The sequence below is a fragment of the Pongo pygmaeus genome, chromosome 5, assembly GCF_028885625.2.
Source record: "Pongo pygmaeus isolate AG05252 chromosome 5, NHGRI_mPonPyg2-v2.0_pri, whole genome shotgun sequence".
NCBI classification, from domain to species: Eukaryota; Metazoa; Chordata; class Mammalia; order Primates; family Hominidae; genus Pongo; species Pongo pygmaeus.
The window spans coordinates 152,940,953-152,968,568 of record NC_072378.2 but is presented as its reverse complement, the minus strand read 5'-3'; the positions used below and the strand labels follow the sequence as shown (position 1 = coordinate 152,968,568).

The window sequence follows — 27,616 nt, the reverse complement described above, 5'->3', positions numbered from 1 at the left end:
ATTTCAATCATCCAGTTTGAGTGCCTTGAACAAGGGAAGTAGCTGTAGAGACGGTGAGAAGTGGACAAATTCTGAATATGTTTTGAGGGCAGAACAATTTTCAGAATTAGATACATACTGTGAAAGAAGAAGAGTCATAAATAACACTATGATTTGGGGGCTGTGCAACTGAAAAAACAGAGTTTCTATCAATTAAGAATAGGTGACAATGAAGTGGCTCTGGGAGGAAAGATCAGGAATTCAGTTTGGGGCATGTTGAGTCTTTTTCTCATCGAACAGGACATGTGGAGTAGGCAATAGATAAGAGAGCTCAGGGAAGAAGTACAGCCTGGAGATAAAAATTCGGAGTCATTGGCATCTAGAGGGATGTTTAAAGCTCTGAGACTGGAGAAATTAAATAAAGAAGTATATACAGAGAAGAGAAAGGGACCAAGGTCTGATCCTGGAGGGAATCCAGTATTAAAAGGTTGAAGAGTAGAAGAACCAATAAAAGTCTGAGAAGGAGCAACCAGTGAAGTTGGAGGAAATCCAGCTACAGTGTTGTCTTAGAAGCCATGGGAAGCAAACGTATGGAGGATAGGGTATTTTCAGAAGAATTGCCACAGTGATCCTTAAAATGCAGCTGAGATAATTTCACCAATCTGCTCAAAATTCCTAGCTGGCTTCCATTATCAAAACACCACAAGTTCTTATAAAGACCATTCCTGCAGCCCTTTCCCTTCTTCACCCAACAAGCTGCTATAACACTTGCTTCCTTTGCTCTATGTCATTTAGAGAGGCAGGTTGATAAACCCCACAGTGATGTTGATAGTTCAGGTTCTCCTTACAGTTCTATCAGTTTTTCCTTTATATATTTTGAAGTTTAATGGGCATGCTCAAGTTCAGGAATAATGTACCTTCTAGTAAGTTGAAAGTTTAATCTTCATGCAATTAATTATAGATGGTGATTAATTATAGCTTATAGTGATTCAACTTACAATTTTTGACTTTACAATAGTGCAAAAGCAATATACATTCAGCAATGACATGTGATATGATATTCTTATATGAGGTATTCAACATTTTATTATAAAATTTGGCTTTATGTTAGATAATTTTGCCAAATTGTAGGCTAATGTGAGTGTTCTGAGCACATTTAATATAGGTGAAGCTAAGCTATAATGTTTGGTTGGTTTAGGTGTATTAAATACATTTTTGACTTACAATATTTTCAACTTACAATGAGTTTTATTGGGACATAACCCCATCATGAGTCAAGGAGTGTCTGTACTTATAATGCTTCTGTTCTGAAATCCATTTTGTCTGATATTAATACATTTATATCAGATTTCTCTTAGTATTTGCCTGACATGTGTTTCATTTTATTAATTTTAACCCATGTTCTTAATGATTAGGTGTGTCTTTTGTAAAAAGAAGATAGTTCTATTTTGTTTGTCCAATCTGATAATCTCTGTCTTTTAACTAGTAAATTTCTACTTTATTCACATTTATTAATTATTATTGATATACTTGAATTTGTTTCTAGCATCTGAGTCTTTGCTTCCTAATTGCTCTACTTTTTCTTCTTTTCTACTTTCTTGCTATTTATAAGTTGATTAAGGAGGTTTTGCTTTTTGTCTCTTTGCTCATTTTTCTTATTCCGTGGTTTTATTTCTACTAGCATGAAAGTTATAAACTCTAGTTGTACTGTATGATTGCCCTCGAAATTTGACCATAGATACTTAACAAAATTGAAAGTTAATCAATATCTTAACCTCCTCTTAATCAATATAAGGAATTACGAATACTTTAACCAAACCACTCTCCTTTTTGTCTTACACATTGTTGTCAAGTATTAAATTATTGACATTTTTCTAGCATGATAAGTTTGTTGTTTCTGCTGGTTCTCACTCATGGTGGCTTGTTTTCTGTGGTTCGTGATCTCTGCTTTCCTCCTATTGTATTTGCATTTGCTAATAACCTGGCCATGTTAGCCCTCGTTGAGGGTTCTGACTAAATGGAGGAGATCTCATTTCAGTGTCCTCATCCTGTTCGCATTCTAAGACTCAATCTCTCTCAGCAGTAGTGTAGATATTTGCCCAGGACAGTCTGGATTTTTCTATTTGTTTTTTGCCTACAGGTCTGTGATCTAGTTTTTGGGTCATGTTTTACTAAGAATGGGGGACCTAAAATATTTAATTTACTTCCTATGAACCCAGCAAGGTGAATTAAAATCATATATTTTGCCCAGCATCTAGCTGCTTTATAGTGAGAAAGCCTTTCAGAGGAATCAGTGACATCATGCCAACTGATGAAGTTCTTTTTTTTTTTTTTTTGAGACAGAGTCTTACCCTGTTGCCCAGGCTGGAGTGCAATGGCGTGATCTTGCCTCACTGCAACCTCCACCTCCTGGGTTCAAGCGATTCTCCTGCCTCAGCCTTCCAAGTAGCTGGGACTACAGGTGCACACCACCGTGCCTGGCTGATTTTTTGTATCTTTAGTAGAGACGGGGTTTCATCATGTTGGCCAGGCTGATCTCGAACTCCTGACCTCGTGATCTACCAGCATCAGCCATCCAAAGTGCTGGGATTACAGACGTGAGCCACCACGCCCGGCCTAAGAAGTTCTTTTATCATATGTGTGAAAATATTTTTGTTTGGGTAGCTTGTAAAGACTTTTTCAATATAGTAGATATTTAAAAACTGTCACAAATCAGAGCTAGCTGGGGTGATAACTCCAAGTGTGCTCTGCAGTCACTTGGGAAAGTTTCAACCCAACCGTGAGCTACAGCAATGTGTCTGTGTGTGATAAAGGAGGTAGAGAGTGGCTAGAATACTCTTCATCAATAGCCGCTCTAAGAACACCTGTTTGTTCTCTGCCCTCCTGTGATGAATTCTTGGCTTCACATAGTACCCTCCCTTGAGGCACACATGACTTGTGAGTGTCTCTGCACTTACCTTCAGAGTCAAAGCAGGTCAAAATGTGATCATAGCAAAATATATCAGGATAGAAATAGTTTGGCCCTAAGGTTTTTCTACCATGTTAAAATGTCATATGTGGACAAGCATACACAAACCTTAACATTTTAATTTATAATAGAAAAGTCTTCACTCGTCCCACCATCAAGTGTGTCTCTTGATTTTAGGCTGGTTTTGCTACTAGTTTCTCTAATTCACTAAATTTTAATATGAGATAAAAATATTAATTTTAATGTATTATTTTGGTGGTCTAATATGTCTTACTTTTTCAATGAGTGACACATTTTTAAGTACTGTATTTATTCTGCAATCAAGACACAAACTAAGCTCTAGAAATTAAGGCATGAATCTCCTTTCACCTAACTTCTTCCTTGCTTCTATGTGAGAAATTGGTGAGGGAGTGTAAAATACATGTACGTCTTTTTAGAAATTAGTTTGTAAATGATGAAAAACACAGCAAACAAATCAAAGATACAAATTAACCTAAATAAATGAATCAAACCTGTGGAGTTCTATACAGTCTATAATTAATATTTATTAACATCACATTTAATCTTCTCACTGTGTTACCTATGGGGTATTCCCTGCCCTTGTTTGGAATTTTCTAATCAAAAGGGTATTTCAAAATATATTGTAATATGATTGACTTACTTTAGATGGCAAGCAAACATCACTTTATAATAGTCTGCATGAATTCAAAATAAAATAACAGTAGAAAGCCTAATCTCTTTTGCCATTAAAGGTTTCAATTTGTCATGCTTAGTTTTAAGCTTTTAAAAACCAACATATCCAAAATCAAGAAAGGCAAAAAATACTAAAATCATTTCATAGCAGTAATTACATTTTCCTTTGGATCATGTGCCTTTAAAACGTCTGAATGCATTGCTGTGCAAGTGTCATGTGTGTTTAAAAGATGCATAATTATTAGATGCAGTTCCAGCATAGTGTTTTAAGTACAAACACCCAGTTCCTGTTCAAGGTAAGAGCCTTTGACAGGCACCAAGCTGTCTCTGAATGTGGCAGCGGAATCAAATTGTTGAATACATTGACTCATCGGAGCAGGCTGGAAATTATGCTTCTTAGCCCTCTGTGAAACATGTTTTTCATTTTTTATTTTTTTTAAACTGTATCTTAGGATCTGCTTCAAAACACAGATGCCCACAAAAGAGCATTCCATGAAATCTACCGGACCAGGTCTGTTAACGGGATTCCAGTGCCACCTGATCAATTAGAGGACATGGCCGAGAGGTAAGAGAATATCTGCATTTAAATGAAGTCTCTTTTTAAAACGCTAGGTGGATGCTTTTTATATTTCTTTTATTTTTTCATGATTTTTTTTTTAACAGAGGCGCCTACCTTTGGTAAATAGAAAGTGGGCTCCCATAAGACATGCTAAGAATGCCACCATTCTAATGTATTATTAACTGAAAAGAGTGAACCTGAATTTATCCACAGCCTGGAAATCACAGAAATGGTTTCTTCAGAGGCTGTATTTTTGTTCAGTACTGTAAGGAACATTATGTAATATTGCAAAAACAGCTTATAAAAGAAACAGACGAGAGATGTGTTGGCAGGGGAAAGAACTAAATCGAAGACTTCAATCATTCATGTTTTGCTTTTAAATCCAGAGCTAGAAAAGGAATCAGATCTCCAGAAAATGATCAGCCAGAGTTAGAAGAGCTTGTGGCTGCATTCTATTTAAGGCTGACATGTAACAGGTTAAGTAAGCATCGGTTCTGTTACTATTAGTTACATTCTATAAATTCTCCCTGTTTTATTTCTAGGTTTCATTTTGTTTCCTCCACATCAGAGCTACACCTAATGAAAATGGAATTTTTAGAATTAAAGTACCGTCTGCTCTCACTGCTGGTTCTTGCAGAGTCAAAGCTGAAGTCTTGGATCATTAAGTACGGGAGGAGAGAGTCAGTGGAGCAGCTTCTACAAAACTACGTGGTGAGTCCCCGGTGCTTTGACAGAGAATTCCGATGAGCCGTGGATTCAGCAACACAGTTCAGTTTCTTTGATGTTGTTATTTTAATTCTTGAATTTAAACATAAAGATAGCGTGTGTTAAATGGGTTAGATATAAGTTTATGAGCTTTTCAGAATTATCTGAAATCTAAACCTGTTTCTTTGGAATTTGATCATTTAAAATCCCCTAGTTCAGTTTAGTTTAATGCTTTGCTGCGTTAATCATATGGGACCATCCTGACTGGCTTTATTGATTTTTTAAAAAAGTTTTTGTGTTGCATACCCACATTTTTTATTGGAGGTCACCATTTCAACTACGTTAAAATACTTAAAGATTACCTTCATGTCTTTTAAAATTCAACTATGACTAGTTTAGAACCATTCTCAAGTGTCCAAATGGGAACTACCTATTTTTTTTAGATTGTGTCCACTGTGTCTTTTTTTTACCGTAATTCCCTGGGCTTCATTGCCCCTTGTGTGCACCCTGGAAGAGTAACATTTTGTCTATGAATCTCTGTACCAACTTAATTTTTAAAGATTATCTCATATTTTGGGCTATCAAATATAGATAATTCTATGTTTACTAGAATCATAGACCTGCATTGATGAAAGAATTTGTTTGCTCTGTAACTAGCAGTTTTCACTTACGTGTAATTAGTGTATTATGGTTAATAAAGACAGGTTATTTCTTAGTTAATTAAACATGCCCGTCCTACAAATTAATTTTTAATGCAAATTTGCTCATAAAATTAATGTTAATAGAGTATCTTAGTCTTGTACTGTTTCATTTATGTTTAAACACAAATACTATGATAAATCAATGAACTTTTAAAATATAAACCCATTTATAACTTGATTAGTCACAGTGACTCTATAACATGTTCTGCTTGAAATATTTATTGAAACCATATTTTCACTGAAGCATCTTAGAACCATAATCTATTTTGCTACATTTTAATTTCATTTTCTGTGATGAGTGAACAACACACAGTTGAGAAAAAATTGATTTAACTGCTTTACAGTAAAATCTTTCCCTAGATTTACTAAAATTGTCTAGGAAACATTTGTTCCAAAATGCAAAATCTGTTATGTTCCTTTATTCATTTTTAGTTATTTTGGAAAGTTATGAAAAACTTGATTTTAAGCTTCAAGCAATTACATTAGTTCTTCAAATATGAAATACAAATATGCATATATATTTTCAGATTTAGTCATGCCAGATGATACCCTCTCAGCCCAGTAGTTATTTATACCAGACACAGTCTTTGTTCTGGATATTTCAGAACAGCCAATCAGATTTAAACAGCTAATAAGACTATTCCACCAGGTTAATGTTCTAACACAATGATGTTAATAATTCTCTTTTTCTCAAATGATATGTGAATAAAGAATTATTAATTATAAAAATGTTAGTACTCCCTGCCTACTTCGTCAAGTTCACTCAACTACTAATTCCAAACTGCCTTGTAACTTTCACAACTATTCATAAAATTGCTGATTATCCTACATACGTAGCATGCTTTAATGAACGTTTCCTAGTACTCTCATCTGCTACTGAAGAATACCTACTTATCACTTGTGTTTCTTTTCCTTGAAGGGTTTTAAGGTAATTTTGTTTAATAGTTTTGATAACCGTGGAGTATGGAGCGTTTCCCACATGCCAAGTGTTTTACATGCATCATTTTTCATCTCAAGATGGCCCTACAGGCTGGGGGTTTCACATTGTTTTAGATACCAAGGAGCCAGTGCAGAAGCACTGAGGCTCCATAGGCTCAAGTCACTTGCTCCTGGCGGCACGTGCTCCAGCTGGTAAGTTGTGGAATCAGAAATTGAATCCATATCTTTCCAAATCAAAAGCCCTTGAGCTTAAGTGCCGAATATCACAATCGAAAAAAAATTGTAAAAAAAAATTTTTAACTTTAAAGACCAAATCATTGATATGATATCTTACATCTTAGTGATCTAAAGAATGTAATTCACATAAATATCAGTTCGATTTAATATTGGTCCATACCTGACAATATTTTACACTTACATACCTGTAAGTGTACCGTCAAAGCCTGATAGTTGCTGTTATTTGTGTATGAGGCAGCGTGGTTGTAGTGGTGGGGAACTGATGAAGTGCGGATACCAGCCACTAGGAATGTGTTTGGTCATGGTTTAGCTACCGAGCACCCATGTGTCTGTGAATAACTTAATTTCTAGAAGGCTTAGTCTTTCCCAAATGTTTAATAATGACAATGATGATGATAATACTACTAATAATAAAATGGTAGGAATTTTTATAGGGAACAAACACTGACATACACTGTTTTTATTCTATGTTAACACCTCATAGAGCCTCTCTTATCCTTTTAGAGTGTTATAAAAAATCATTCATTTTAGAACAGGCTATTTCAAAGAGCCTGAAGACTGTCAAATAAAATCACAAATCACCAAAGTCAGTTTTATAAGTGCAATTCTTTCCTTGGTTTACTCCCCCCACATTTCCCCCCAAAAAGGGCTGGGGGCAGCAGCTCACACACACCTGTAATCCTAGCACTTTGGGAGGCTTAGGTTGAAGAGTCACTTGAGGCCAGGAGTTTGAGACCAGCCCGGGAAACATAGTGAGACTCTGTCTCTACAAAATATTTTAAAAATTTAGCCTGGTGTCATGGTGTGCACCTGTAGTTTCAACCACTCAGGAGGCTGAGGCAGGAGGATGGCTTGAGCCCCGGAGTTCATGGATGCAGTGAGCTATGATCTTGCTGCTGCACTTCAGCCTGAGCTACAGAGTGAGACCCTATTTCAAAAAAATAAAAATAAAAATAAAAAATAAAAATAAATAAAGTATTATAATAAGCCACATGCTTCTACATCATCTAATAACCAAAGTAATATTCAGGCCATAAAGTTTCCATAATTATATTTTCCTTAGTCCTAATTCTCAATTCAGACTTATCCATCCTGCAAAAAGGAAAGAATACTTTTTTTAAGTGTTAGAGAAAGAGAACGTACATCCTAGCTCAGATATGCAGCCTCTGAGTGCTTAAAGAATTCTTGGAAAATACTTCACAAATTCTTTCTGTCATTAATTTAGGCCACATGCCGTTGGTAAGTGATTGCATGCTGTAATGCAAACCAAAAGGTAATTGGTTTAGTCGTTGCTGTCGGAACTGTTGACAATGACCAAAACATGTGCTTCCATTTCACCATGGAAAAAAGAGGCTAATATTTCAATCTTTCACATGAAACAAAAAAAAAAGAGCTCTTGAAATTGTGGACTGTGTGAATGCAACATAATGTGAATATTCATTTTATTATTCGTAATTAATGTAAATAGTCTTGATGTTTTTATATTTTAGTTTTAATGTAAATAGTCTTGATAAACCTCTCCTCAATGTTAATTTTAAATATCTCGAATAATCTGGCATAGTTTCATTCAAGTGAAATTGACGAGCTTCATATTTATTATATTTACACTCATCTTGTGAAAGTAGAAATGCAGTCACTAACACTAAAGTTAAATACCAAAAATAAGTATGCCACTGACTTTTCTTGAAGCACCATCAACTTTAAACGTCCCCTGACTAAAATGGCTTATTTGTTGAACTTGGGATCCAAGTTTCAACCTTATTTTGAAAGAAATAAATGAATCTTTTTATTATTATTTTAAACATGCATTTGTATTTACTTTTGCATTTTTCTGACAGGTGTGTCTAAATAGCTTACAGTAAAATGGAGATTTAGCAGTTCTGTTAAAGTGATTCGATAGATAAAATAATTCATATTGCTAAATGCATTTACTCCATATTCAGAAAAAAAGGACCAAATTAAATGGACCAATACAAATTTAAAATAAAAAATAAGTATCTTTCTTTAAAAATTAATCATCCAGTCTTCCTAATAGCCAAATTCAAAAATACATTAATGAGTGTCTACAGCATTTATAAAACATTCTTTCTGAAAACATTCTCCCCTCTTTCCTGCCTCGTGGACCAGAAATTACATTGGAAATAAGCTTTTCTCACTTGTTCATTTTTAATTATTTTGTAAACTTCTCTAGCAAAAGCACATTTAAGTCTTCCTGTGCACCACATGCACTATTTCCCATTTCTTTGACACTTAGAAAAATTGTTTCGCTATTAGCTTCTTGAAATTTGTACCAATACTAACTGCAGACTCTTTTCTAAACTTTGCCAAATATAATTATTTCTTCAATATCTTATGCAGTATCTTGAACATTAGGTATAATTTTCCATTTTTGATCAAATAATGAATTGCTTGTTTAGTTAAATTATTCAAAATTTAAATTCTAGTAAATTATCCATTTCTCAACTGGGTTGTAATAAGAAGATATAAAGCTAAATAGTGAATTAATCAGAATACAATTGTCTGACTTTATTCTCAAACAAATAGAATAAAGCCAATTAAAGTTATTGAATGTAGTATTCATCATGGAACCTCTCATTCCAGCTCACAGCTTTCTCTATTCATTTTATCCCTGAAGAATAGTTAATTTATAAGTAAATGCTTCGTAAACATAAAATGATATGAAATATGTTATAGATACAATTTTTAAAATGTTATCTCAAAACATGATAAAGTTATCAATAAAAATCCAGAGATTTCTATGAAATTGCTGTATGAATAATGTTTCCTCTGCACACAAGTGTCTTACATCTCTATATTAAGCATTCGTCAGCATGCTATACAAGAATTCAGCTGGTTTTTGAAGGCTAATTTTGTATTTATGACAGTGACATTTATCAAGTATTTTAATAGATTCAAATCATAGGAACTCATTATACTATTGCAAGAAATTAAAGAGCCTTTGGTGATATGTTCTTAACTGTAATTGCATTAATTTTCTACTTTCAAGAAGTAATAATAATCTTTGAAATGCACATTACTTTATATTCCTAAAAGTGAACAATAATAAAATTTACCTAAGGACTTCTTTGTATATTCTCAATTTTATAGTATTCACTTGCCAGTAGTGATTCTATTATATATATATATTACAAATAGATATATAAACATGTCTTACTGCAATTTTTCTATAATAGGTCATTGAAATGTAAGACCATTGATAACATGGATAGAATATGTAATTATTTCCAATTTTTCTACTTACTTTTTATTTTAAGGGAAGCATTTGTTCACTGTGTCATTTATTTATAATCTGGAGTTCCTCAGAGCAGTCATTCACCAGGATTAATATTCAAAGAGCAACAGAATTCCACAGCTGAAACACAGTGGGACACTTTAAAATGTTCTTCTAAATTTAGTGCTTTCTAAATGTTAGACCTAAGTTCTCTGGAGAAATTTCTGTCTCTTCAAAAAGCAAACCCTTGGTTGGTGAAGAAATAGGATATTTTCTCAGTCCCATACGGAGTTAGAATCAAAAACATGGAGTCAATTTATGTGTTCAGAATGATCTTAGGTAATTTGTAGCAGTGGAATTAATTTTATATTTTCAAGAAGAGCAAGATTAACAAATTTGGGTAAACTATGCTTATAGCTATACTGAAGAAAATTGACTTTGGCATCCTACATGAGCCTAATGTTTGCTATCTTCTAACCATTCCTCCTTTTCTAGTCTTTTATAGAAAATAGCAAGTTCTTTGAACAATATGAAGTGACATACCAGATCTTGAAACAGACAGCTGAGATGTATGTCAAAGCAGATGGTTCAGGTAAAACATACTACAGAATTTGTTGCAACGTAGGCTGCAGTAGAATTTAGAGCCTGCAGGTTTCTGTCTGATCAGATCATTCTTTCTGTCCGTGGAATTTTTGTGTGACCTTGCCATTGGCCAGGAGAACACATATTGGATTCAGTTCCTTTGGCTTTGTACAATGCCTAACCTGCATAATCATTCTCTCTCTCTCTCTCTCTCTCTCTCTCTCTCTCTGTGTGTGTGCGTGTGTGTGTTCTTCTAAGAGAGAACAAAATAAACATTCATTTTCTAAATTGCATCTAAGGATTAAAGGCAAAAGCATAGAATAAGTTGAGTATTAACAATAAAGTAAATGAGAAATTAATTAGTGTAAAGACACAATTTGTAAAATACATTTGTTTTCCATTTGTAATTATGTCTGTCATATTTGTTGGAAATGAACTCTGGCATTTGTGACGGATACTATTGCACACCAATGTATAAGACCATAGAAAAAAAGGTGTGGAGGATTTAAAATATAAGATAAGGGTTATAATTGGTTTTATCTGTTTCAGTGGAAGAAGCTGAGAATGTGATGAAATTCATGAATGAAACCACCGCTCAGTGGAGGAATCTCTCAGTAGAAGTTAGGAGTGTGAGGAGCATGCTGGAAGAAGTGATCTCTAACTGGGATCGCTATGGCAATACAGTGGCTAGTCTGCAAGCCTGGCTAGAGGATGCTGAAAAAATGCTCAATCAATCAGAAAATGCCAAAAAGGTAAGATTGGTTCATGCAAAAAGAAAAGACATTTGATGTATGTAAAAATGAGAGACTTTTACAGCGTAGCTCACTAGGGTGTCTCATATATTTACAAGTGTCACTCGAGAATCTTGACTTTGCCTGAAAAGTTGCACTTTCAGGTTAGCAATAGACCAATAAATACACTGCTTAATAGAAGCTGATAGAGGGTTGAGTAAATCCAATGGGCAGCAAAGGGGAGGGCACTATATTACCCTGAAGTCTGTCTATGAAGGGGAGTGTCTAAGGCCCCAGCCTTCATGGATTTCCTGATTTAAGAGAGGATGAAAACAACTTTCGTTTGTTTTCATGTAGTGCTGAAACACATACTACTGAATCTATGTGGTAGCATACACCAGTTGAACAACTGGACCATGACATTTGTATCTCGTTAGATATTCTGTTTTGGATTTTATCAACCCTCAAGCAAGGGTCTCATTCTGGGTAGGAGTGATTTCTTTTTTGGCCAGTTATAAGTGTGTATGTGTGTGTGCCTATGAGAGTTACTGTTCCATGTTATGTCACTTATATGTAAATATCACATGAAATGGACTGATTTCTGCTTATATACTTCCTAATGGGAGCCTGGCATTTTTACATGGAAAATCAATTTATATGTAAGTGATACTAAAAATGCATGCATTAGAATTACCACATGCCATCCAAGATTGGTTCATCTATTATTGTTTGGACAAGTAGATGTATCACTTTTAAATGTTTTACCATTCTATATTTCATGTAGATCAACTATTCTTGCGTAGCTGAGGGAGGCAATAACTATGTACCCATATAGATTTTGGCTTTTCTGATTAGACTGGCAGTGCCCTAGTAGATGTCATATGTGTTAATTTGATCCAAAGAAATATAACCACCAGAAACAGAAGTGTTCTAATCTATTTATATATGTAGGAAGTCCTCCCACACAAAGCTTATGAAATGGATTTTGAATTATCTTTGGTATCCTTGTTTTTCACTGTGATATGTGTTGTGTGTGTGCATGTGCACACATACGCTTTATTTAAAATGAGTTGGAAACTGTTTCATTGCCAAGAGGGAACCCTTAAATAAATAAGAAAGTATGTTATTGTACTAAGTGCTCTTGACTCAGATATTTAATTTAAAATTTTTTTCTTTGATGGTTTATCTCCATGATTGCTAATTATATTAATATACTACACTGAAATTTAAAAATCAAAAGTAACAGGTCAAAAAGAAATTATTAAAGAAAGCTATTCTTTCTTTAAAAAGGAATAAGTCCCCAACTTTACCACCACACGATCTATGCATGTAACAAAATTGTACTCACACCCCATCAATTTATACAAATAAAAAAGGAAGCTATATATTTCCCTAATGTATTATGCCTTTTATATGACTCTGGCACTGGTATTTACTAGCCTGAAGGTTATGCACAGGTCTCTTACACTTACAGAAATTCAGCTTTTTAATCTGTAAAACAGAAGTAACAGAAAGTGGTCATCATGTTTTGTTTTGTCTTCAGCAAATGATATGGCACAATTGTTCTTATAAAAAAGACACTCAGTATCTCTAGCTTACATTTTGAAACTTTTTATCAAAAATGTGCATTTTTAAAGAGATTTATGATTTATTTTAAAATTCACATAAAAAAATATTTTTCCTACTTCAGTCACTTTCATATCAGTCACTGATATTTGGTTTACGGTTTACGATATCGTGCATTATTTATTGTTTAGGATTTTTTTCGAAATTTACCTCATTGGATTCAGCAGCATACTGCCATGAACGATGCTGGCAATTTTCTAATTGAAACCTGTGATGAGATGGTTTCCCGTGACCTGAAGCAGCAATTACTGTTGCTAAATGGGCGGTGGAGGGAGTTGTTTATGGAAGTCAAGCAAGTATGTCTTTCAAATCTATATACACCTCAACGTGTATGTGTTACAAATGTGATAAGTAGTCTGTTTAGAGAGAATTCTATTTTTAGAGCACAGGTTTATTAAGGCAAAAAATAGATATGTTTAAAACCGGTGTGTTTTATGGTTGATTATTCATTCTTTTCCATGTATAATGAAGGACCATTACAGAAATGCATTAGTTTGATTAAGGATTGTGTTGACATATGGAGCCTACTTATATGGAATGATTCTCATTTCAAATCATATTTCTTCATTTTTATGCTAGTTTCTTTTTCTCTTTCAAACTAATTGGACTTACTTCAAATTTATCTAAAAAGAGAATCAAAGATTAGAATCTTTCTTACCGGATAACAATTCCAGAGAATATGTGAAAGTGAAAGTTGTGGTTCCAGTGGTCGCAGCTAAATGGCTTTCACGATGTTCCCTCCTCCGTTTCCTTAACAGTATGCTCAAGCTGATGAGATGGACAGAATGAAGAAGGAATACACAGACTGTGTTGTTACCCTGTCTGCTTTTGCAACGGAAGCCCATAAGAAAATTTCTGAACCCTTAGAAGTCTCTTTTATGAATGTCAAGTTATTAATTCAAGACTTGGAGGTGAGGAGTTTCTGAATCAAAATGAAAAGCCTACTCTGTTGTGAGAGGAAAGATCAGCAAGTTTATTCAGATCATTGCAAAAGCTGTTTCTGTGTCTCCTGGGCATCATTTTGACATGTCTGTATGTCCCAATTTGCACCTGTCAGAAAAAATGTATTGAACGTAAAAAAGACATGTCTTGATCATATAAAGTAACTTCAAATTGTTTTTCAGTTTGGAGATTTTTTTTCTACAACCAAGTTATAAAGTATTAGGAAAAAACAGGAGACATCTATAGATAGCACCTGCACCTAAATACTTTCAATAATAAAGGATTTCTTGCATGAACTGTGGTATTTGCATATTTTGAATAGCCTGCAGCTCTCAGAAATGAAGGAGTGGAAGAATTTTTAATGACGTGGTAAGATTTTGCAGTATATTGTTACATGAGAAAAGCAAACAACAGTATCACTCTTTTGTCTTTTTAAAAATTTTAAAATGGGTGTAAACACAGGATAAAAAAACGATGTATAGATAAGATGTTGCCTTTGGTTTTTACTGTGGGAGAAGACTGTAAGTCATTTAAATTGTCATTATCCTAATATTTCTAATTTATAAGTTTTTATAATGGCAATGAGTTACTTTTTTTTTTAAAGAAAACCAGTCTAATTTTTAAAGTCAGAATTGCCCCACATTTTCAATATACATTTACATTTTATTTTATGTTTCCATACTACATTAACATGGGATTTGTTTTGGAAAGTACAAAGATTATTTCAGCTAATCTTGATGTTTTGGTCACTTTTAAAGGAAAATTTTATTAACTATATAATATTACCAATATTTATTAGTAATGAAGGGAAGCAAAAACTGGAATCGTCGAAAGTTTAGTGTAAGTATTGGATTTTATACAGTGCATATTGATTTTTGTTCTGCCTTCTGTGGAATCCTGAAGTTAAGAGGAAATGTGTCATGTGTGAATCTGGCTGTTTCAATGATTCATGCAGGATATTGAGCAGAGGGTGCCTGTGATGGATGCCCAATACAAGATAATTACCAAGACAGCACACCTCATTACCAAAGAAAGCCCCCAAGAAGAAGGAAAAGAAATGTTTGCAACCATGTCAAAGCTCAAAGAGCAGCTAACCAAGGTGAGAAAATAATTTAATGCACAATAGGCTGTGTGACACCAACAGTGCCTTCAGCTTGCTTGCTACCTCCTTCTCCCCATGGGCAAAGTGTTTACTTGTTAACAATGCTTTTGTTTCTAATTGGGATTCTCAATTTAGTAACCTTGTCATGAATTAAAAAAAAAAAACTATGATACTGATACCATGTATTACCTCTGTTAATTTAGAAGTATTATAGCTATATTTTAATAGAAAGTTAGATACTTTTGGGGAACAGTTACATGTGATAAAACCAAGAGAGGGAAAGAGAGATAAAGAGAAAAAGGAGATGAGGAGGAGGAAGAAGAGGGGATCATAAATTTAAATGAGAATTGATTAAGATTTGTTTGATATATCTCTACTCCAAACTTATTTGTGCAATTTTCTGCAAGCATAGACACAAAGCCGTGGAAATTCTGCCTTCCTCATCTCATGGAGCTCACTTAGGCTTAGAATATATACATTTAGGCCAGGTGCAGTGGCTCACACCTGTAATCCCAGCACTTTGGGAGGCCGAGGCGAGCAGATCACGAGGTCAGGAGTTCAAGACCAGCCTGACCAACATGATGAAACATCATCTGTCTTTAAGAATACAAAAATTAGCCAGGCATGGTGTCATGCACCTATAATCCTAGCTACTCAGGAGCCTGAGGCAGGAGAATCACTTGAACCTGGGAGGCAGAGGTTGCAGTGAGCCCAGATCGTGCCATTTCACTCCAGCCTAGGTGACAGAGCGAGACTCTGTCTCAAAAAAAAAAACAAAACAAAAACAAAACAAAACAAACAAACAAACAAAATATATATATATACACACATATACATTTATACCTTTTCTGTACAGGGAACTAGATGGATGTAAGTGCTAGTCATAAGCATTTTCTATTCTATTCAGTGATTTTTCCTTAAGAGCTTTGGAAGTTCCATTGGGATTTGTTATCTATCCAAATTTGAATTTTAGGAAGATGGTATTGTTTGCAAAATCCACCTAGATTGGGTAATTAATTTCTGGTAAAAGAGAGAAGTGATTATAATAAACGAATGGAAACATTTTAAAATGAAAAATGGGAAAACAAAGTAGAAGACCCTGTTAAATAGGAAAGAAAGGTAGAAAGGAAGAGAATAGCCTTTGTGACATCAGTGGTAGGGAATTAATGAAAAAGAATGCATTCAAAAAGCTAAAATAGGAAAAGTCATGACCATAAAAAAGAGAAAATTTTATCTATCGATCTGGTATGTATGAGAATGTTTATGTTCAGTTCATTTTATTTTAATGTTCAAGTTAGAATTATTTATAATTTAAGGGTCGTGGGCAATAATGATAATATTGGCTACTAGTAAAAGCTGCTAAACAATGAGTACAATTTGAAGTCAACATTTCCAATTTGATAACTTCCCAGCAGCTGTCAGGGCCATAGCTGGGCTTGCACATCTTAGCCTGAGCCATGCTTAGGTGTTCAGGACAACCCCTGAGAAAGCAAATTGTCATTTGCCTTTTTACTGTTTCAGATGCAGCATCTTGATAGGTTTTCTCTTGTACCCAGGAGAGATCAATAAAACACACTGATTTGTATACACATTAGTAGACTCTCTTGGTTTTGTTCAAGGTAATTATATCAGAGTCTTGTTGCAGTAGCAGGATGGTAACTTTCTTTTGATGAGTGTATACTTCAGGCAGTATATCCTAGAACATAAAAACATTTCTTCATAGTAATTCTGTGTTTAACAGTAGAGCAAAATGTTACCCTCTCCCACTTTCTTCAAGGATTATTTTTTGAATATGCCTCATCTGGTTAGAACATTATTGTCTTTATACTATATGAAAAACAAAGAATGGCTTACTAACAAATACTGATTAATTTCCTTTCCCTGGTTATCTGAAAGTATGAGAAGAGGTGGGAAGTTCTTGGAGGATGAAGAGTAGACACCTCCTGGAGCTCTTGATTTCCAGGAGCTAGTGGCCTCATCTTTAAGACAATGCAGGTCTATAAACTAAAACATATTTTACAAGACAAGTGACAGGTAAGGGCTGCATCAGTTCAGACTACAGAGCCCTCCCCTAGCATGGGAAGCTTCATGAGTAAATTGGTGTGACTTTAGTGCTTCGGATGAGTAGGATGTTGATAAGCAGGAAGCAGCAAAGCATGGAGCTGGTGGGAGGCAGGAAAGCACAGGCCTGTCTGGGAAGAGTGAGTCAACAGGTTTCTAAGTTTATCAGCAGTCAAGGGTTCAAGTAGGCAACCTCTTGAAAACAAAGCTGGAAGACACAGGTTGGTCTAGGTAATATAATAATAATTCGTGACTGTCTTAGGTCAGATTTCAAGGCCAAAGTGAAAATGAGTTGCATGGTTTATGAAGTATAATTTGATGCCATCTGGCTCACTAAAAACAATCATTTAGATGAGAAAATGCTATCCAGATGGACGATTTAGATGAATTTTCATGAGAAAACTCAGTAGCCACTTATTTGTCTCAGTGGTACAGCACTATTATTTTTCAAAGCAAAATTTGACAATATAGAGGAAATATCATTAAAGAAATGTCTTTGGATATTTGTAAGCACCAAATGATCATGTCACTAAAGAAAATGTTCCTCAGAGCTATGAACGTTCCCTGAGCTAGTGGCACTTAATGGTCTTTCGTGGAATTTTTGTCTTTATGTTTTTAAAGGTCAAAGAATGTTACTCCCCACTCCTTTATGAGTCTCAGCAGCTGTTGATTCCGTTGGAGGAATTAGAAAAGCAGATGACGTCCTTTTATGACTCACTTGGGAAAATCGATGAAATTATCACAGTTCTTGAGCGTGAGGCACAATCGAGTGCTCTTTTTAAACAAAAACATCAGGTGAGAATAATCCCTTTCAGGAGACAATTATTCTAAAGCATGTGTGACAAGACTAGGGTGTTGCTTATAGGAGTAGAAATTCAGTGAGGACAAGAAACATTTTTCTAGAATGGTACTACTAACTCAAAACAAAAATACATGTCATGTCCAAAGATGAAAATCCATTCACTGTCAGTGGAGGTGGGCTATGTGAGCTGTTTGTTTCCAGGGAACGGTCTAGCTGGACTCAGGTGCAAACCAGGCTCTATTCATCTGAATCAGTAAGTTCACTGAGTTGAGCAAAATTAGAAAAAATGGTTTGTTTTGAGCACCCAGCTCCCCTTTCTATCAATGGAGCAACATTGTGAGCTGGCAATACTCAGCAAGCATTTATAAACATCTGCTGTGTGCACGCGTAAGCCACGCATCCTGAGCCCCAACTACAGAAAGTGCAAAGTTCACAATATCTCTATGAAATAAGGTATGTGTTATAGAGATGGCGCCAAATCCGCTACTCTAACTTCAAACATTAAGGGTACCCATAATCAAAGGACTTTCTGTTATTTATCTGCTTTGTATTTATTTACTTTTCTTATAGTGCCTGTCTACTAGCAATAGGCTACATATAGTCTATCCTTTTAAAAATACAAATGAGAATTTATTTACATTAAACTTTTTATGGGCTTTGTTCATGAAACATGATCCCTAGCTTCGCTAGTAGAAAGACACTATAAGAAAATTAAATAAATATCCTATCTCTACATTAAATAACTAAAAGATAAATATATATAAATTTTATACATATAAAACTTATACAGAGAGGATATTTATATAAAATATATAAATATTTGTATTATATATACAGATATAATATTTTCATTCTTATATTGACTTTCTTTTGGAGAATCATTTACTGTTGCTTCCCACACATAGCTTTAGGCATTACCTGTTGCCTCGCTGATTGACGAAATGGTTCATTTCACTTAAAAAGGCATACGTGCCTTCATTTCTTGATACTTTGAAAACAGATAGATAGATAGATAGATAGATAATTTAGATATATATTTACACATATATAATAAAAACAATTGCTTTCCATTTTCATCCAGTATCTGTAACCTCTGACTTATGAGATCTTTATTTTTCTTCTTGGAATACGACAGTTTAAACAACCTTGAAACTCTGGAAATGTGTTTGATGTGATCATCGTTTTTCTTTCTCTCATTTTTAGTAAACAGATTGTATGCATAGCAGTCTCCTACTGAGTGTTGTAGTTAATTGAGTTATTTAGTTTATTATAAATGAACCTATCCATCAGAGGAGAGAGAAACTAATGTACAAAAGGTTTGCCACTGCATTAATTGAAATAGATTCATGGGAGGAAGGTAGCATCATTAGTAGAAAGAGCCAAGAGTGTCTGAAATGAGTCTGACAGATATTCAGATCTTAGATCTAATATTGCAAATTAGAAAGCTTTGGTTAGCTTTAACTTCCTCACTTTAAGATGAAGGTGACAATACCTGAGTTAAAAGCTTATTGCAGATATTACATTAGATACACCATAATGTCAGTAGCATATAATAAGTGGCACTATATGACTGATAGCATTATTATTATTATTATTATTATCCATAGTGAAGCCACAATGATTATACCACCAAACTGCATTCTCATTGTATTGGATAGAGATTATCTTTCATTTTCAGACATGGTGACATCTCCTACATTTCTAAATTTGTACAAGTTGTTATTATACAATCTTTCCATAATTAAAATAATGTTCATAGCATTGTTAATAATAAAATCTAATAATACATTTTGAACTTATATTACCCTTTTATCTCCTAAGTTTTCAAAAGGAAAAAGTATGTGTTTATTCTGTTTTTCCCAAAACAAACAAACAAAAAAACCCTGCTCTTGATATTTGCATCTGGATATCCAAAAATGGCATCCAAATGAGCAGTTCGAAGTATTTTTTTAATGCAGTTGAGGATACTGAAATGCAAATGGTGTAATTCAAGTCAAAAAATGACTCTCTGCCTTGTGCTGGGCTCAATGATTTCCATGCTGTCTACTGCCAAAATCACAATTGCAGGCTACAAGTCAGAGGTGGAGGTGTCTGTAAGTCACCATTGCATCTTGTCCTGCAGATGTGTGACAGTTGCAAGTCTTCCCCAAGTGCATCGGTCTGCTGCCTTTTTTTATTAGGATCTGAACCCTACCATTTCATTAATAAGGCTGATAGGTTGTACACCTTCAAATATTATAAATTTAGGATATACTATATATATATATATATATATATATATATATATAGTGCATCTCTTTCAGCGAAGTGAATGTGCATTGATGCTTAATTTGTTTAGTCACATTAAAACCTGATATGTATTCATTGATTTCATGATTGTTCTCTCAATAAACCACAGGTCTGTCATCTTACTAGAGGAATGCAGACCTAGACAAATAACTTTTGATGCTCTGTCATTTTCTTAATGACAATAAAATGTACATGAGGTATTTAAAAATCTCAAAAAAAAACCTCTTTGTAACATTTAAATGCCTTATATAAGAAAGCACTGACTTCAGTGATTGTTTAAAACTGAGATCTTTTGAAATATTCCACAGTACTTTTGGTTTTACTTATTGGTGTTAGAAGCCTAAAAGCTATATAATGTTGTTCTTATTATCTGTAATGGTCACTCTCTTTCTTTCTCTCTCACTCTGTCTTGTAAATAACATTGTTGTGGGGTTTCATTTCCTTATAGGAACTGTTAGCTTGTCAAGAAAACTGTAAGAAAACCTTGACACTTATTGAGAAAGGCAGTCAAAGTGTTCAAAAGTTTGTGACCTTGAGCAACGTGTTAAAGCATTTTGATCAGACGAGGCTACAAAGACAGATTGCAGATGTTCATGTTGCTTTTCAGGTAATTTGCTCTCCCTGCTTTAGAGCTGTGAGCCAGGGAAAATGCAGAGTGAGGACAAGAAACCATCACTCATGCTTTTGGTCTTGCTAAAACGCCTTACCTGCTGGTGTTTGGAAGCCAATCATTGTCCTACTTTTTTACCTAATATTAATTAATATTGAAAAGAGTTAATTATTCCCATGATGATGAAATGTCTTTTTTCCAAGTGCTTTTTAAATCAATAATACCCTCTAACAAAATGATCCTTTCAGTAATGAGAAAGCAGCATCACATTATGATTGTTTTTCACATCAAGAGTATGGTAAAGAAAACTGGAGATTGGAAGAAGCATGTGGAAACCAACAGTCGCTTGATGAAGAAGTTTGAGGAGTCTCGAGCAGAGTTGGAGAAGGTACTGCGGATTGCTCAGGAGGGCCTGGAGGAAAAGGGGGATCCGGAGGAGCTCCTGCGGAGACACACTGTGAGTCCACCCTTTAGGGGACACTTGACCTGAATACATGGACAAACAACCTTGGAGGAAAACTTAAAAAAGTCATGCTGATCTGGTACAGAAGGGGAGTGGGCAGTTGAGTCAGGGAAGCAGAGACTTTTTAGGTATGAGACCCAAAGATATGGTAAGTGAAAAGAACTTCAAGAGAGTTGGTGAGCTGACTTGTCATTGGCCATTCCTAAGTCCCAGAATAGTAGAGAGTCATAGAATAATTCAAGTTCTCCAAATTACTAATTCATTATTTAGCTTACAGATTCTTCTATAACTAAAGATTCTTTTAAACAGATAACTCGAGGTGACTAGCTAAGTCCTTTGTGCTCATTTTATATATTCACCATATCATGGTATAGAGACTGTGTCACTTGAAGTCTGGTGGCTGATACACAACTTGTCCTAGTATCTTCATGTTTATCATCTTCATGTTTATCATGAAAAGCCATCTTCATGTTTATCATCTCAGTATCAATATTGAGAACATCAGTCATAATGTTCATGAATGGTATATGGAAATAACCAGCACTCTGAGAACGTGTATTTGGGTTATCTTTTCTGACATTTCAGCGGCTATTTGTATAAACCACACTCTCAAATGATATATGCAATGTATTTGTGATTCTGCAGACTAGATTTAGGGTTAATGTCTGTGACCACAAAACACAAAACATCTCATTCAGTTTATTCACCTCTACAGTATGGTACTTTTTGTTTTGAATCACCGTTTTTACAAAATAATTCTGCGTGTCTACTCCTGAGACTGTGTGAGACTTAGTCATATGTAATATGTACATGTGTATTGTCTTTATCTGTTTGACTGCCATAGCAAAATACCACAGACAGGTGGCTAAAGCAACAGAAACTTATGTTCTCATAGTTCTGGAGAAGGGAAATCTGTGATCAGGTGCTAGTATAGTAGGGTTCTGGGGAGGGCCCTCTTCCTGGCTTGCAGATGGCTACCTTTTCCCTGTGCCCTCACATGGCAGAGTGAGCTAGCAAGCTTTCTGGTGTCCCTCCTCATAAGGGCACTAATCCTATCATGAGGACCCCATCCCCATGACCTCATCTGAACCTAACTACCTTCCAAAGTTCCCATCTCCAAATACCATATGAGTTTGAAGAAGAACACAATTTGGTGCATAGCATGTGTGCCTATGTGTGCACATGTGTGCTTCTCTGTGCACATGTGTGAATGTGACAATGGCTCATGATGAAGCATCAGGCCCTGAAGCACTGTGGTTGGGGAATGTGGAATTATGAGGCTTAGTCCTGGCTTCTGTTCTGTTCTTCTGACTTCACCAAAGGGGAACAAAAGCTCTATCGCTACAGAATCAAGGTTTTGGCATCTCCCCTTGGAAGATGAGCTATTCCTTTTGGAATATTCTACCAAATTTGAAAACCACAAAGAATTTTTCTAAAAAATAAAAAGTACTAGTAGAATTTCAGATATGATGGCTTCTGATTCATAACTATAGGTGTACATAGTTCATCCTTAAAAAACAATAGTGGGTGCCTGGAAATCTCGAAGAGGGCAGCACTGGCTGAGAGGCTTGTTTAGAGGCTGTTTAGAGGCTGATCCTGCCTGATGCTGCCTTTTTGTCTGTCCAACACTCTTACCCACTTTCCCCTCCATGTCAGGAGTTTTTCAGTCAGCTGGATCAGAGGGTGCTCAATGCTTTCCTGAAAGCTTGTGATGAACTCACCGACATCCTTCCAGAGCAGGAGCAGCAGGGGCTGCAGGAAGCTGTTCGAAAGCTCCACAAACAGTGGAAGGTGAGTCAGGACAGGACGGAGACACCATGCAAGCTCAATGAAGGGAGAAGCTTGAGCGTGTTAAGGTCCAAATGTAAGAGAAATTTAGAAATTCCTGGAAAGTCACTGTAACGATTTCCCTCATTTAAAAAATTGAAAAACTGGACTTAAATAAAACCTGATAATACATGATAGAATTGTGTTATTCCTATTTGTTATCAGCATCAATTTTATCCTATTACTCGGGCATTCTTTTTGGTTTCCTGATTTTTTTTTTTAATCCAGGGTGCAAGAACATTTAACTTATTCTAGCAACATTTCGTAAGCTTCTCTCTGCTGAATAAATCTTGTTAGGTATACCTACTGAAATCATAAAACATATATTTATAGTTTCTGCCCCCCCCCAAAGATTTTATCATCTAGTTGAGATAGCTATGATCAAAAAATATAAATGAAAACATTTGTAGTCAAGAATTCAATGATGAACAAAGCATACCCCTCTTCCCCCAAAGAGCTTAAGAGTTCAGTAAAGGAGATAATTAGTTGCAAATAATGCAAGTATAATATATGATAAATCCAAATGTGCATATATTTATGAAAGCTTTGAAAGAGGGAGGTGGACCCACTTGGAAATTGGAAAACAGCGAATCAGGTAACTAGTTTTGAGCCAGAACTTTAAAGAAGAAGCAGAAATGGGAGTAAGCAGGGGGTGACACAGCAGCACAGAAGAGAGAAAGCAGGAGAGCGTGCAGGGGGACGCGGGGGCCCGCGGGCATCCGTCTGACTTGTGTGTCATGGGCTGTGGAAGAACCATGGGAGATGAGCTGGGTCTGTCCCATGGAGGCTGACTTCAGACTGCGTGTCAGATTATGGAAGTAGCTGCAACACAGTGGAGACCCATGGAAGGCTGTCTTCCTTGAGGTAGACAGGAGGAAGACAGCTCTAGCTTTAGGTGAGTGTGTGCTAACTTGAGGTGATATTTCACATGCGCTACATGGAGGAGTTTTGGAGTTCAGAAGATTGGCAGCTGAAACTCTCTCCATCAGGTTGTCTCACTTTGTGTATTTTTAAGATCTCAGTAACATAAACTAAATAATTATCCCTGTGCACAAGAAAAACACAGTTAAAGAAATATCCTTTTTACTTGCTATATTACTAAATTTGAAAATTCAAGTTTTTCATTGAAAAAAGGATTCTTAAAGAAATCCAAGCTTTGTTAGATGTCTTTGAAGCATATCATATTGTAAATGTATTATGGAATAAAGACTATAACTGAAGGTTGTATTTTATTACACACACACACACACGCGCACACACACACACACCTCTAGGATTTAATCTAGGTGGGACTTTCCATAGGCCCACCTCATTTTTCTCATCAGTCATCTTAGTATTCTCTTTCAAAGGTAATCCTTTAAAATGCCATAGGATAGAAGTTAGTTAAAATTAAGGGACTTAAGTTAATGATGAAGCTTATGTTTATCATTTAAAAGAACATGAAATGTTATGTATTGTTTGAGTGCTTGCTTGCTTGTTTCTCAGTGTATGATCTAAGGAAAAGAGGATATGGCAGGTGGTCGGCAGCCTGGGCTACATTTTCTTTTCTTTTTTTCTTTTCTTTTTAAAACTTTTTTTCACTAATAAGCTTTCCTCATGTTCTTCCTTTTTGAAGTGGGTATACTATCTGCCCCTCCTACCTCACAAGGTCATTGACAAAATCAAAAGGGACACATATAGGGGAGAGGGTATGATTTAAATCTGTGGTAAAATCCTAGCTTTTGTACTTACCCCTGAGACTTAATGATGTAATCTGTAAAATAAGAACATTAATACTGTGCAGCACTGGCCAGACTTAGTGGCTCACGCCTATAATCCCAGCACTTTGGGAAGCTGAGGTGGGTGGATCACCTAGGTCGGGAATTCAAGACCAGCCTGACCAACATGGTGAAACCCTGTCTCAATTAAATGTACAAAAAGTGGCTGGGCGTGGTGGTGCTGCCTCTAGTCCCAGCTACTCAGGAGGCTGAGACAGGAGAATCGCTTGAACCCAGGATGCAGAGGTTGCAGTGAGCCAAGATTGCACCACTGTACTCCACCCTGGGCGACAGAGTGAGACTCCATCTCACCAAAAAATAATAATAATAATAAAAAATACCGTGCAGGGCTACTGTGAACATTAAATCAAGTAATCACTGAGGAAACACCTAACCCACAGCAGACTGAAAGGATTTGCTGTGGTCCTGGTACTTGGAAAAATACAAAGTAGAGAGACCAGGTGTGGAAAGTAGTGACCCATTCACACTGGCCCTAAAAGGAATATGTTATGGATTTTTTTTTTTTTGCCACTTCAATTGGGAATGTACATAATCAGGAACATCATCCTAATTTTCTGAATCTTCCTGTGGAATGTAGGATCTTCAAGGAGAAGCCCCTTATCATTTGCTTCATCTGAAGATTGATGTGGAGAAGAATAGGTTCTTAGCCTCTGTAGAAGAATGCAGAACTGAGCTGGATCGAGAGACCAAGCTGATGCCCCAGGAAGGCAGTGAAAAGATAATTAAAGAGCACAGGGTATGTCTCCCACACCACAATGTGGATAGCCATGTCAAGTCACATCGTTCCATAAAGGATATTACTAATATTTTGGTTTGAGTCTGAAAAAAAATAGCTTAATTACCCTACCTTGGTAGTCTGCGTGGGAATCTTCCTTTGGTTTTTCTGTGAAAATGTAAAAGTACTGTGTGGCTTCTCACAGGGATTATAAAAACATTTATTACACATTAGGTTTTCTTCAGTGACAAAGGTCCTCATCATCTCTGTGAGAAAAGGTTACAGCTCATCGAGGAACTCTGCGTGAAACTCCCAGTCCGGGACCCAGTAAGGGACACACCTGGAACCTGTCACACGACACTCAAAGAGCTCAAAGCTGCCATTGACAGCACCTACAGGAAGCTCATGGAAGACCCAGACAAGTGGAAGGACTACACTAGCAGGTAGCCTCAGAATGGCCTCCAGAGAGGGGGGTAATCAAACTCAATTCTGTTAGTTCAGAGATCATGACAAAACAAGAAATAACATATTTCATATTTGTTGCTCATATTCTTGTACAAAAATCCTTCATTTAATAAAAGGAATGGATTTTAGTCAGAATCAGGGTGAGGCACTTTGTTTCCAAGTGACCCAGATGTTATCTCTTTGAGGCAAAGTTGGCCAATCCCTTTCTCCCCAATATCCTTGTGTATTACTCCTTTCTCACACTGCTAATAAAGACATACCTGAGACTGGGTAATTTATACAGAAAAGAGGTTTCATTGACTCTCAGATCAGCATGGCTGGGGAGGCCTCAGGAAACTTACAATCATGCCAGAAGGGGAAGCAAACATGTCCTTCTTCACATGATGGCAGGAAGGGGAATTGCAGAGCAAAAGAGGGAAAAGCCCCTTATGAAACCATCAGATCTTGTGAGCACTCACTCACTATCACCAGAACAGCAGCAGGGGGGTAACTGCCCCCATGATTCAATTACCTCCCCCCAGGTCCCTCTCATGACATGTGGGGATCATGGGGACCACAGTTCAAGATGAGATTTTGGTGGCAACACAGCCAAACTGTATGACCTCATATCCCTAAAGGGTGGCTTCTTCCTCTATAGGTTTGTGTCTCACCCTGGTGGGGACACACGAGGCCAGACCTCAAGTGGTCCCTTCCTTCTTTTCAGGTGCTCATTCCCTAGAATACGTCTTTTTCCTTAGCTGAGCTCCCCCATCTCCCCGCCCCTAGTAACTGAGCATAGAGGGTGGCCACCCCTGCCCTTTAACATGAGCTTCATGTTAAAAGAATAGTTTCCAGAAAAGTTGTTAATCAATTTGGTAATCACTTAATTGTTAAATTTCCGTGAGTGAGTTCAAAATAGAAAACATATTCTAATCATTCTGGTATGTTCTCCCTTTAATAAGAAAGTGCTTATGTTATTTCAGATTCTCTGAGTTCTCATCTTGGATATCTACAAATGAGACACAATTAAAGGGGATCAAGGGTGAGGCCATCGATACTGCCAGCCATGGAGAGGTTAAACGTGCCGTTGAAGTAAGTTCAGGGTCATTATTTGCTAGAGGAAAATTTCTCATAGTGGAAAAATAATGTTAGAGAATCTAACGGTTGTCTCCTTTTTTCTTTCTGGAAAAAAAAATAAGTTCCTGAAAATTGTCTTTAAAATAAGTCTCCTTATATTACTTTGGAGCATTGTAGGGTTTTTTCCTATTGAATCCTTTGTAGCTTTGAGGGTTAGTCATGCTCCGTGGTGCCACAAATGCATCTTTAGCTAATGAGGAGTCCCGAGTGGAAAATTGCATGCATGGGCGTATAACCCAGTAGAAATTTAAGAATCATCATGGAAAACAAGAACACTGTATGCTTTTATACAATACATTTTCAGCCATGCAAAAGGCAGGTCACAGAAAAATCAGGCAGTTGGGCAAGGTCTCTAGGCATCCTTTCTATGTGACATTAAGCTGGTTCATTTCAGCCTCTATGAGTGTGGGTACAGCCTGAGAAACCCCTCCAGGGCCACAGAGCCTCAGGCTCAAACACAGTTTGCATTCTGTAAATGGCACTCTCTCACTCTT

The 27,616-nt window shown here is 36.0% G+C and overlaps 1 protein-coding gene across 2 annotated transcripts in view; it reads left to right on the top strand.

Annotated features, from left to right (window-relative positions):
• The window catches only part of SYNE1 (spectrin repeat containing nuclear envelope protein 1), a 525,017-nt gene that overhangs the window by 168,961 nt on the left and 328,440 nt on the right, over positions 1-27,616 (top strand). For both annotated transcript variants that reach the window (XM_054490749.2, XM_054490748.2), the window contains exons 15-28: positions 4,093-4,205; positions 4,742-4,910; positions 10,509-10,605; positions 11,145-11,347; positions 13,084-13,248; positions 13,711-13,863; positions 14,850-14,993; positions 17,679-17,852; positions 20,597-20,755; positions 21,051-21,215; positions 22,878-23,012; positions 25,404-25,562; positions 25,776-25,984; positions 26,969-27,077. In XM_054490749.2, coding sequence (XP_054346724.2) covers positions 4,093-4,205; positions 4,742-4,910; positions 10,509-10,605; positions 11,145-11,347; positions 13,084-13,248; positions 13,711-13,863; positions 14,850-14,993; positions 17,679-17,852; positions 20,597-20,755; positions 21,051-21,215; positions 22,878-23,012; positions 25,404-25,562; positions 25,776-25,984; positions 26,969-27,077 — 2,154 coding nt within the window. The remainder of the gene's footprint in view (positions 1-4,092; positions 4,206-4,741; positions 4,911-10,508; positions 10,606-11,144; positions 11,348-13,083; positions 13,249-13,710; positions 13,864-14,849; positions 14,994-17,678; positions 17,853-20,596; positions 20,756-21,050; positions 21,216-22,877; positions 23,013-25,403; positions 25,563-25,775; positions 25,985-26,968; positions 27,078-27,616) is intronic.